The following is a 13,719-nucleotide window of genomic DNA, read 5'->3' on the forward strand; positions in this document are numbered from 1 at the left end:
ATTGATTATAAAGCACCTCATCCCAAGTTTTAAAGCAGTGTTATCATAGTCTAATTCAATGCCAGTGAAGGTGCTCCAAATGCAAACTGACACATTTCACTGCAGGAATAGCAGACAACATTTTATCCAAGGCATATGAGGAGCATGGAATTGGATGGCCAAAAACATGGTCAAAGAGCGGAAAGAAGAGGAAAAGACAAGAGGAGAAATCCATTCACCAAATCTTTAGTTTAATCATGCTCCAGGGATCTACCTTAAGTCACAATAGCAGGGGAATTTGGTGCTTATATCAATAAAAATTATACAGATAGATAATTTATTGATCCCAAAGGAGATTACATTGTCACAGTAGCATTACAAGTGCACAGATATACAAATATTAGAAAAGAAGAAAGAAAGAATAAAAAAAATAAGTTACTTCAAACAGTCGAACAGGAGGTGGTTATCACTTCCCCAGCTATAGGTTAACTCATTAAAGAGCCTAATGGCCAAGGGTAAGAATGACCTCATATAGCACTCTTTGGAGCAGCACAGTTGTCTTAGTCTATCACCGAAAGTGCTCCTCTGTTCAGCTAAAGTGGCATGCAGAGAGTGAGAAACTTTGTCCAGAGTTGTCAGGATTTTCTGTGGGGTCCTTTGTTCTGCCACAGCCTCCAGTGTGTCCAGTTTGACACCTATAACAGAGGCAGCCTTTCTAATCAGCTTATTGAGCCTGTTGGCATCACCATTGCCCCACACCACATTGAAGATTGTACTGGCAACAACAAACTGGTAGCACGTGTGAAGGAGAGGCCTGCATCTTCCAAAGTACCTGTCTCCTCAGGAAGTGGAGGCGATTCTGGTCCTTCTTGGACACACCCTCTGTGTTGGTGCTCCACTCAAGTCTGTTGTCGAAGTACTTATAGGTCCTCTCTACATCCATGTCCTCTCCATCAACAGCAACAAGGAGCAGTGCAGGCTTAGTCTTCTTAAAGTCCACCACCATCTCCTTTGTCTTACTGATGTTGAGCTGCAGATGATTCAGCTTGCACCAGTCGACAAAGTCCTCCACCAGGGCCCTGTATTCATCCTCCCATCCTCCCTTTATACACCCAATTATTGCTGAGTCATCAGAATATTTCTGCAGATGACAAGACTCAGCACACTCCTTCAGAACGCTGGGGTTCACTCCATCCGGTCCCAAAGATTTGCAGTGTCTGAGTTTCCCAGGTTTCCTCTTCTCACCTGCTCAGTAGCGAAGGTGAGTCCATGATGACTGGGGAGTTGGTGGAAGGTGGGGTTTGGGAGAGCTAAAGATCAAGACAATAGCAGTCGGTATGTTGAGGTGTGGTGGTAGGTGCAGGGCAAGGGGGGAGATGAGGGAGAGAGAAGGCATTGGTGCTGAGGGAGCTTTGGGTGCCTCTGCACCTGGATGGGAGTGCTGAAGTGGGGTGGGAACAGGAGGACAAACTTCAAACCTACTAATCCATTCACGCTACCTTCCGAGCCTCTACAGCTAGGCTGATTGAAGCCAATGATGTTTTTCATGCCTCTCCACATCTTCTGGGTGCTACTCTGCCCAAGCTTCTTCTCCAGCCCTTTCTTATTATCTGTTCAGCCACCTTGATCTTCTCCTTTAGCTCCCTCTGCACGTTTCAATTCCTCCCCATCTGCTGATCCCTTTTTGTGGTTGAGAAGAGCCTTTAGATCACTGGTGACCCAGTTAGGGAGTAGCTCGCAGTCAGGCCTTGATGGTATGACAGTGTCCACACAGAAGCTAGTGTAGCCAGTGATGCGATCAGTAAGTCCATTAATATCCTTCCCATATGGTTCACAAAGTATTTTCCAGTCAGTAAGCTCAAAGCAGCCCTTCAAGGCCTCGATGGTTTCTGGCGACCATTTCTTTACTATCTCAGTGGTAGCTAGCTGTTGCTGTACTTTGGGCATGAGGTGAACCAGGTTGTAATCTGATCTTCCAAGTGGGGGGAAAGCTGTGGAGCTGCATGCATCTTTAATATTTGCATACAGGGAATCCAGTGTGTTTTGACACTTGACAAACTTGAACACTTGAAAGTAGGTAGTGTCATCAAGAGAGAAACATAGTTGAAGTCTCTCAGTGTTGAGTCTGGAGTCTCACGATGGTAATGTGTATGACATCAGTTGCAGTAGTTGGGAAGGCAGAATGTAGACAACAAGCAATATGGCGTGGCTGAACTCACACGGCAGATAAAACAAATGCAAACTCACAGCAAGCAGTTCAACATTGGGACTGCAGATTCATTCTTTCACAGAAAAGTAACCGGGATTACACCATCTGTTGTTCACTCACAAAGCAAGCCCACCTCCCTTCCTCAAACCACACTGTAGATCAAGTCTGTCTACTCATAGTGCTGAGAACCCATTCACAGTGGCACTGGAATCTGGGATTTACTCAGTCAAACATATAATGCTGCATTCCCAGTATTCGTTCTGTGTCCCTATGAGTATTGCTAGTTCCTCCATTTTATTTGCCAGTGATCTTATGTTCCCCATGGTGATACACAGGAGACATAGTCTATATCTCCATCTCTTGTTGCACCACTTTTTACCCAATCTGCAACCTTGGTACCTCATCTCAGCTCATCCGGAAAATCGACCTTATGCTGGGCAATTAGAAGTTGCTTCCCAGATGCCAGCAGTTGCTCCCTATACAATATTGCCTCTGATACTCGGTCAAGGAACTTGATGGAATAAAGTATCCCAAGAGCCAGAAGGATTATTTGTTTTGCAGTTTTGCTAGCCATTACAAAAACAAACGAAAGAAACATGGTAAATAATGTTCAAACAAGCGGAGCTGCTGTAATCTGCTACCTCACATGACAAAGCATGCGCACGCACACACACACAAATACACCAGCACACACACACACACACAAATACACCAGCACACACACACACACACAAATACACCAGCACACACACACACACACACACACAAATACACCAGCACACACACGCACATAAATACACCAGCACACACACGTACATAAATACACCAGCACACACACGCACATAAATACACCAGCACACACACGCACATAAATACACCAGCGCACACACGCACATAAATACACCAGCACACACACGCACATAAATACACCAGCACACACACGCACATAAATACAGCAGCACACACACGCACACATAAATACACCAACGCACACACACACATAAATACACCAGCACACACACACGCACATAAATACATCAGCACACACACAAACACACCAGCACACACACACACACACAAATACACCAGCACACACACACGCACAAATACACCAGCACACACACACGCATAAATACACCAGCACACACACACGCATAAATACACCAGCACACACACACGCACATAAATACACCAGCACACACACGCACATAAATACACCAGCACACACACATAAATACACCAGCACACACACATAAATACACCAGCACACACACACACATAAATACACCAGCACACACACACATAAATACACCAGCACACACATAAATACACCAGCATACACACGCACATAAATACACCAGCACACACACATAAATACACCAGCACACACACATAAATACACCAGCACACACACACACATAAATACACCAGCACACACACACACATAAATACACCAGCACACACACACACACAAATACACCAGCATACACACGCACATAAATACACCAGCATACACACGCACATAAATACACCAGCACACACACGCACATAAATACACCAGCACACACACGCACATAAATACACCAGCACACACACACACAAATACACCAGCACACACACACAAATACACCAGCACACACACGCACATAAATACACCAGCACACACACGCACATAAATACACCAGCACACACACGCACATAAATATACCAGCACACACACACATAAATACACCAGCACACACACGCACATAAATACACCAGCACACACACGCACATAAATACACCAGCACACACGCACATAAATACACCAGCACACTCGCACATAAATACACCAGCACACACACACACACATAAATACACCAGCACACACACACACATATACAAAACTTGATATAACCAAATTTTATTCAGGGAAGCAGCTCAAACTAACATCCACTGTCTTGTGCTACAACAGCTTAACTCTAAGCCAGTCAAGACCACCGCAATTGCAAACTGAATTTTAAACACGAGTTTTGTTTCACTTTCAGCTGGAATCCAGTGGTGTTCTGACAAGCTGCAGCAGCTCCTCTCACCAAATCCCAGTTCCTCCTACAATATGATCCTTGTCCTGTGTCATCTGGCTAAAATGACGGGTTTGAATAAAGTTTCGCTTCAACAAACAAAATCAACTTGAAAGGTATCAAATTTCTTTCAAAACTGTTCACTGACTGCCCCCTCCCAACATTCAGCAAAGAATGAAGATTCATACCTGAATTAAATTATTTCCTAAAAAGGCAAAACCGCAGGCATACTCAACCAGTATGTACTCCATCGTTGTCAAGTTGTAGACCTGGAATGGAAAATAAAACGCAATTAATGAACAATTTACATCCATCCTCCGGTTCAGAGACACCAGAGATTGCAATGTGGGACAAAGCTGTATGCAATCAAGATTAAAGAGGCAAAATGTCAGACAATGTTTCAAGTTGAGGTCTTGCATCCAGACTGAGAAAAAAGCCACCATGCAGAAGAGAGACACAGGCCAGGAGGTGATCGGTGGAACCAGACTGGGTGGGGACTGGTCAGTGGAACCAGACCAGGAGGAGGGAGAAGTGATTGTGTCAAGGCTGCAAAGTGGTCATTCCAAACCAACAGGGGGAAAACCTGGCAGGTGGATCTGGTATGCGGTAGAAAGAGGGAGGATAAAGATAGAGGCTGGAAGGTGATAGATGGAATCAGACAAGGATGATTAGTGAGAACAGAAACAGGTAGGGGGCTGGTAATGAGAGGAATGGGTGAAAAAGTAACAAAAACAACAGAAAACCTGGGTGGACAGGTGTGAGCGGGAAAGTAACACAGAGGGTGTGGGTTAGAAAATTCAACTCAGACCAAAAGTTTTAGCAAAGCAGTTATGACATTACTTTATTGGTATGCTCCTGTAGTGAATTGCACAGCAGAAACTTGACAGTGAAAGTGAAGGGACTAATAAAGTTACCTTCGACAGAACAGTGAAGGGATTAATACAATTCCCTTTGACAGAGAACAGTAAAGACACTAATACAGTTCCCTTCGACAGTGAACAGTGAAGGGACTAATACAGTTCCCTTCGACAGTGAACAGTGAAGGGACTAATACAGTTCCCTTCGACAGTGAACAGTAAAGACACGAATACAGTTCCCTTCTACAGAACAGTGAAGGTTCTAATATCAGTTACCTTTGACAGTGAACAGTGAAGGGACTAATACAGTTCCCTTCGACAGTGAACAGTAAAGACATTAATACAGTTCCCTTCGACAGTGAACATTGAAGGGACTAATACAGTTCCCTTCGACAGTGAACAGTAAAGACACTAATACAGTTCCCTTCGACAGTGAACAGTAAAGACATTAATACAGTTCCCTTCGACAGTGAACATTGAAGGGACTAATACAGTTCCCTTCGACAGTGAACAGTAAAGACACTAATACAGTTCCCTTCGACAGTGAACAGTAAAGACATTAATACAGTTCCCTTCGACAGTGAACATTGAAGGGACTAATACAGTTCCCTTCGACAGTGAACAGTAAAGACACTAATACAGTTCCCTTCGACAGTGAACAGTGAAGGGACTAATACAGTTCCCTTCGACAGTGAACAGTGAAGGGACTAATACAGTTCCCTTCGACAGTGAACAGTAAAGACATTAATACAGTTCCCTTCGACAGTGAACATTGAAGGGACTAATACAGTTCCCTTCGACAGTGAACAGTAAAGACACTAATACAGTTCCCTTCGACAGTGAACAGTAAAGACATTAATACAGTTCCCTTCGACAGTGAACAGTGAAGAGACTAATACAGTCCCCTTCGACAGTGAACAGTAAAGACACTAATACAGTTCCCTTCGACAGTGAATATTGAAGGGACTAATACAGTTCCCTTTGACAGTGAACAGTGAACACACGAATACAGTTCCCTTCTACAGAACAGTGAAGGTTCTAATATCAGTTACCTTTGACAGTGAACAGTGAAGGGACTAAGTAGAGTTACCTTCGACAGAGAACAGTGAAGAGACTAATACAGTTCCCTTCGACAGTGAACTGTGAAGAAACAAAAACTTTGTACTCGATCTTCATGAAGATGGCAGAGCTTGTTATCAAAATGTCAGTTATCAACATGATAATGTTGAGATCACAGAACTGTGGAGGCCATAAAATCCGAAACTTTGGCGACCCACTCCCCAGCGCACTCGAACCGGCTCACAAAGCGGCGCGCACCAGCATAGAGGCCGGTCCCAAAACGGACACCAAGCCTGATTCACCAGCAAGGGGAAGCTTTAAAGCGAGGCCACGAAGTTTGAATAAATCTCTTTTGCAACTGCAGCTCACCGACTACGTGTCGTTATTGCAGCACTGCGTGTAGCACAATCGGTGACCCAGACGGCCCAAACGATATTTGGACCGAAGATAAACGATGCCGCATCTGTTCATGCAGTTTCGTTTAGACTGCCAAGCTTCTGGACGCTGCGACCTCACCTATGGTTCCAGCAAGCAGAAGCCCAATTCCACATTCGGCAGATAACCTCGGATGACACACTTTACTACTACGTGGTGAGCTCCCTCGACCAGGAAACAGCGGCCCAGGTTGACGAGTTCATAGTCGCCCCCAGAGGACGGCAAATACACAGAATTCAAAGCCTTGCTCATAAGGACTTTCGGAGTCTCACGACGCGAGCGAGCTGCCCGCTTACTGCACTTGGATGGTTTGGGGGACAGGCCACCATCGGCTTTTATGAACAAGATGTTCTCCCTGGCCAGAGGTCACAAGCCCTGCCTCATGTTTGAGCAGTCATTCCTGGAGCAGCTGCCCGAGGACACCCGCCTGCTGCTGTCCGACGTGAATTTCAGCGACCCCTGGAGTGTGGCGTCCCGGGCGGACGTGCTGTGGAAAGCCAAGAAAGCCCCAAGTGGGGCGTCCGTCGCACAGATCATCAGGCCACGCTCCCAGCAGCAAACCAGACCAGGCCCGGCCGCAGAGCCCGCTAACCCCAGAGGCAGGGGTGAGGAGGCCAATGAATAATGGTGCTTCTACCACCAGCAGTGGGGCACAGAAGCCCACCACTGTAGCCCGCCCTGCAAGTTCCCGGGAAATGCCAGGGCCAGCCGCCGATGATGGCTACGGCGGCTGGCCATCAGGATAGCCTCCTGTATGTCTGGGACAAGCGGTCGGGATGCCATTTTTTGGTCAACACCGGAGCCGAGATCAGCGTCTTACCTCCGATGAGTTACGACACCCGCAACAGGGCACCAGGTCCCACCCTGAGGGCCGTGAACGGCAGCACAGTAAGGACCTACGGCACCCGTACAGTGCGGCTACAGTTTGGTTCCAGCCAGTTCACGTGGGACTTCGCACTGGCCACTGTAGTCCAACCACTCCTGGGGGTGGATTTTTTGCAAGCTCACAGCCTGCTGGTAGACCTGCAAGGGAAGAGACCAGTCCACACCGAGACCTTTCAAACGTTCTCCCTGGGTGAAGCCCAGTTGCCGGCCCCACACCTAGACTCCATCACGCTGTCTGATGACGACTTCTCCAGAGTCCTGGCGGATTTCCCATCGGTTCTGGCACCACAGTTCACAGCAGCCATGCCCAGACACGGCGTACAGCACCACATCCCGACACAGGGACCATGCCTCCACGCCCGTTCTCGAAGATTTCCCCCGGACAAGCAACGACTGGTGAAGGAGGAGTTCAAGAGGATGGAGGAATTGGGGATCATACGGCGGTCCAACAGCCCATGAGCCTGCCCCCTGCACATGATGCCCAAAGCAACAGGGGGCTGGAGACCATGCGGCAACTACTGCAGGCTGAACGACACCACAACACCGGACCGCTACCCTGTTCCGCACATTCAGGACTTCGCAGCAAACCTACAGGGCGCACGGATCTTCTCCAAGGTAGACCTCGTCCGGGGATACCATCAAATTCTGATGCATCCAGACGACGTCCCCAAAACGGCACTCATTACCCCTTTCGGCCTTTTCGAGTTCCTCCGCATGCCGTTCGGCCTAAAGAATGCCGCACAGACGTTTCAGCGGTTAATGGACGCGGTGGGACGTGACCTGGACTTTGCTTTCATCTATATGGACGACATCCTCATAGCCAGGAGCATCTGTCCCACCTCCGTCAACTCTGCGCTCGACTGAGTGAATACGGCCTGACAATCAACCTGGCCAAATGCCAGTTCGGGCTCGACACCATCGACTTCCTGGGCCACAGGATTACGAAAGACGGGGCAAACCCTCTGCCCGCTAAGGTAGACGCAGTTCGCCATTTCCCCCGACCCAACACAATCAAAGGCCTTCAGGAATTCGTGGGTATGGTAAATTTCTACCACCGCTTCCTCCCTTCAGCTGCCCGAATCATGTTCGCCCTGATGTCGGGTAAGGGCAAGGACATTACCTGGGATGAGGAGTCCGTCACCGCTTTCATTAAAACCAAAGCCTTAGCAAACGCCGCGATGCTAGTGCACCCCCGAATGGACACCCCTACCGCCCTCACAGTGGACGCATCTAACACGGCAGTCGGTGGGGTGCTGGAGCAACTCATCGCAGGTCGCTGGCAACCCCTGGCGTTTTTCAGCAAACATCTGCGGCCACCCGAGCTCAAGTACAGTGCTTTCGACCGGGAACTGTTGGCACTATACCTGGCAATCTGGCATTTCAGGTACTTCACCGCGTTCACGGACCACAAACCGCTTACCTTTGTGTTCACGAAGGCATCCGACCCCTGGTCGTCCCGCCAGCAGCAACATCTGTCCTACATCTCCGAATACACGACGGATGTCCGGCACGTCTCGGGAAAGGACAATGTCGTGGCGGACGCCCTCTCCCACCCTAACATTCATGCCCTGTCCCAGGGGGTAGACGATGAAGCACTGGCAAAGGCGCAGCAGGCGGATGAGCAGATTCCGAGTTACAGAACCGCAGTCTCCGGTTTGCAGCTCCAGGACCTCCCCGTAGGCCTAGGTGAGAGGACCCTACTCTGTGACATCACCACCGGCCAACCCCGCCCCGTCATCCCGGCAGCCTGGCGGCGGCGCGTTTTTTGCTCCATTCACAGCTTAGCGCACCCCTCCATCAGGACAACCGTCCAGATGGTAGCCAACAGGTTCGTTTGGCACGGACTCTGCAAGCAGGTCAGTGAATGGGCCAAAACGTGCATGCACTCCCAAGCAGCCAAGGTGCAGCGGCACACCAAAGCTCTGCCACAGCAGTTCCCACCCCACCCACCGGCATTTCGACCACATTCATGTGGATATCGTGGGCCCCCTGCCAGTGTCGCGAGGAGCGCAGCACCTCCTATCGGGGACCGGTTCACAAGGTAGCCAGAGGCGGTCCCACTCACCGACACCACCTCCGAATCTTGCGCCCGGGCACTGATCACCACCTGGGTATCTTGCTTTGGTGTACCGGCCCACATTACCTCCGACAGAGGTGCCCAGTTCACCTCCAGCCTGTGGTCAGCTATGGCCAGCCTTTTGGGGACACAGCTTCACCACACAACTGCCTACCACCCACAGTCAAACGGACTAGTGAAGCATTTCCACCATCACCTGAAGTCGGCTCTCATGGCCCGCCTGAGTGGACGAGCTTCCCTGGGTCCTGCTCGGAATCCGCACGGCGCTCAAAGAGGATCTGCACACCTCGTCGGCCGAGTTGGTGTATGGCACACCCCTGGTCGTCCCAGAGGAGTTCATACCAGCCCCAAGGGGGTAAGAGGAAGAACCCGCAACAGTCCTGGGCAGACTATGCAACAGGCTCGGTAACCTTATCCTCATACCCACTTCGCAGCATGGGCAGAACCCGACCTGCAAAACTGTAAGTTCGTTTTTGTACAACAGGGCGGACATCGGGCACCGCTACAGCGGCCCTACGAGGGGCCGTTTACGGTGATCAGAAACAACGGGTCCACATTCGTACTGGACATTGGGGGAAAAGAGGAGGTTTTCACGGTGGACCGACAGCCGGTCGAGATTCTGGCAACGCGGCGCAGAGGCAGACCTCCCAAACAGAGTCCGACCCAGACTGTGGACATTGGGGGGTGTATCGCCGGTTCTGGGGGGGGGGGGGTTATGTGGCGACCCACTTCCCAGCGCACTCAAACCAGCTCACAAAGTGGCGCACACATTGAGGCTGGTCCCAAAAAGGACGCCAAGCCTGCTTCAGCAGCAAAGGGAAAAGCCCACCCGTGGGACGGGACTGTGAATACGCCCGGGGATGGCGGGATCAGGAAGGCTTTAAAGCGAGGCCACGAAGTTCAAATAAATCTCTTTTGCAACTGCAGCTCACCGATTCCGTGTCGTTATTGCAGCGCTGCGTGTAGCACACCGGTACAAGACTGCATTTTAAAAAACTAAGGCGCCTAAAATGTTTGCACAGTATTGTATTTGCATTAATTAGGGGTAGAAATGTACTTAATGAAGTGTGAGTTATCTACCCTGATAGAATTGATGAAGGACTTAACCAAAGCTGCAGGGTTTTCAAAGAATCAAACTTTATAGATGGGAGGAAGAAAGTCAGACCAAGAGAATACATGTGTACTTGAGTCTTAATGAAGTAAGTGAAGTAAAGTATTGATTCCCATCTTAATGATAGGGATTAATTGTAAGCATAAAGGTGAGTAACTTTACAGAGGTGAAAGTAACAATCTTAGAGAGAGGACATGGAAGGTCAATTTTGGGTTGTACAGACCACTGTATTGCAGTTCAGCCAGAGTGAGTCTCATGTCTTACTTATCCTCCTTTCTACAAGCCTGCATCTTCATCTTTCCACTCCATGATTGATCAATTGATCACCTGCTTCCACCCACTGCTCCAAACTCCGGCCTTTCAAGGAACCGACAGCAAGATGAAAGCACCAGAACACTCTCTCAATTCATGGCTTACCTTCAATCTGAACTCCTCCAAACAAAAATAAATTCCTACAACAAAATTCTTCCCCCCCCCCCCTCGGGTTTCAACATTTCTCTCGGTGTTCTCCCTTTTCAGTTCCATTCATTCTCCACTGAAATAAACATTTTTCCGTGGTCAATCTCCGTGATACTTTTAGACACAGACATCATGCTAAATAACGGAGGAATAATAGAGAAAGCTTGGAGACAGTGTGAGAGGGAGGATAGGCAGGTGATAGAGAAGGGACACGCTCAGACTGATGGTCTGAGACGTGTCTATTTTAATGCAAGAAACACCATGAACAAAGCGGATGAGCTTAGAGTGTGGATCAGTACTTGGAGCTCTATGTTGTGGCCATTACAGAGACTAGATGGTTCAGGGGCAGGATTGGTTACCTAGAACGCCAGGCTAAAGATGTTTCAGGAAGGACAGGGAGGGAAGCAAAAGAGATGGGGGTGTAGCACTGTTGATCAGAGCTGTTGTCACGGCTGCAGAAAAGGAGAAATTCATGGAGGAATTGTCTCCTGGGTCTCTATGGGTGGAAGGAGTCAATAACTCTACTGGGTGCTTTTTATAAACCACCCAATAGTAACAAGGTCATCGAGGAGCAGATCGGGAGACAGATTCTGGAAAGGTGTAATAACAGGGTTGTCATTGTGGGAGATTCCAATTTCCCAAATATTGATGAGCAAGAAATTTAGATGGGGTGGAGTTTGTTAGGTGTGTTCAGGAAGGTTTCAGATAAGCATACAAGAGGAGAGGCTGTACTTGATCTGGTATTGGGAAATGAACCTGGTCAGGTGTCAGGTATCTCAGTATCTCAGCATTCTGGAGATAGTGATCACAATTCTATCCCTTTTACCACAGTGTTGGAGAGTGAAAGGAACAAACAAGTTAGGAAAGCATTTAATTGGAGTAAGCAGAAATATGAAGCTATCAGGCAGGAACTTAGAAGTGTAAATTGGGAACAGATGTTCGCAGGGAAATGCACAGCAGAAATGAGGTAAATGTTCAGGAGATAATGCATGGGTTCTGCATAGGTATGTTTCAGCGAGACAGGGAAAGGATGGTAGGATACAGGAACCGAAGTGTACAAAGGCTATTGAAAATCTAGTCTAGAAGAAAACCTTACAAAAGGTTCAAAAATCTAGGCAATGATAAAGATCTAGAAGATTATAAAACTAGCAGGAAGGAGCTTAAGAATTTAATTAGGAGAGCCAGAAGAGGTTATGAGAGGCAAGCAGGATTAAAGATAACCCCAAGGCATTCTACAAGTATGTGAAGAGCATGGTAAAACGTGAGAGAATAAGACCAATCAAGTGTGACAGCTGAAAACTATGTATGGAACCTGAGGAGATAGCAGAGATACTTAATGAATACTTTGCTTCAGTATTCATACCTAAGTATACAAGGACCTTGGCGATTGTAGGAATGACTTACAGCGGATTGAAAAGCTTGAGCATATAGACATTAAGAAAGAGGATGTGCTGGAGCATTTGGAAAGCATCAAGTTGGATAAGTCACCGGGACCAAATGAGATGCACCCCAGACCACTGTGGGAGGAGAGGGAGGAGATTGCTGAGCCTCTGGCGATGATTTTTGCATCATCAATGGGGACGGGAGAGGTTCCGGAGGACTGGAGAGTTGAGGATATTGTTCCCTTATTTAAGAAAGGGAGAAGAGATAGCCCAGGAAATTATAGACCAGTGAGTCTTACTTCAGTGCTTGGTAAGTTAATGAAGAAGAGCCCGAGAGGCAGGATTTATGAACATTTGGAGAGGCATAATATGATAAGGAATAGTCAGCATGGCTTTGTCAAAGGCAGGTCATACCTTATGAGCCTGATTGAATTTTTTGAGGATATGACTAACTAAACATGTTGATGAAGGTAGAGCAATAGATGTAGTGTATATTGATTTTTGCAAGGCATTTGATAAGGTACCCCATGCAAGGCTTACTCAGAAAGTAAGAAGGCATGGGATCTAAGGGGACATTGCTTTGTGGATTCAGAATTGGCTTGCTCATAGAAGGCAAAGAGTGGTTGTAGACAGGTCATACTCTGCTGGAGTTTGGAAACCAGTGGTGTCCCTCAGGGATCTGTTCTGGGACCACCTACTCTTTGTGATTTTTATAAGTGACCTGGATGAGGAAGTGGAGGGATGGGTTAGTAAGTTTGCTGATGACATGAAGGTTGGAGGTGTTGTGGATAGTGTGGAGGGCTGTCAGATTTTACAGTGGGACATCGATAGGATGTAAAATTGGCTGAGAAGTGGCAGGTAGAGTTCAACCCAGATAAGTGTGAGGTGGTTCATTTTTGTAGGTCAAATACTATGGCAGAATATAGTATTAATGGTAAAACTCTTGGCAGTGGGGAGGATCAGAGAGATCTCGAAATCCGAGTCCATCGGACACTCAAAGCTGCTGTGCAGGTTGACTCTGTGGTTAAGAAGGCATATGGTGCATTGGCCTTCATCAACCGTGGGATTGAGTTTAAGAGCCAAGAGATAATATTACATCTATATAGGACCCTAGTCAGACCCCACTTGGGAGTACTGTGCTCAATTCAGGTCGCCTCACTAGAGGACGGATGTGGAAACCATAGAAAGGGTGCAGAGGAGATTTCC

At 47.9% G+C, this 13,719-nt stretch overlaps 1 protein-coding gene across 1 annotated transcript in view; it reads right to left on the minus strand.

The window, feature by feature from the left end:
- The window catches only part of LOC132385268 (uncharacterized), a 267,698-nt gene that overhangs the window by 153,308 nt on the left and 100,671 nt on the right, over window positions 1-13,719 (minus strand). Inside the window, exon 18 of the mRNA XM_059957293.1 lies at window positions 4,437-4,517. Coding sequence (XP_059813276.1) covers window positions 4,437-4,517 — 81 coding nt within the window. The remainder of the gene's footprint in view (window positions 1-4,436; window positions 4,518-13,719) is intronic.

This window comes from Hypanus sabinus, chromosome X2 (assembly GCF_030144855.1).
Source record: "Hypanus sabinus isolate sHypSab1 chromosome X2, sHypSab1.hap1, whole genome shotgun sequence".
Taxonomy (NCBI): domain Eukaryota; kingdom Metazoa; phylum Chordata; class Chondrichthyes; order Myliobatiformes; family Dasyatidae; genus Hypanus; species Hypanus sabinus.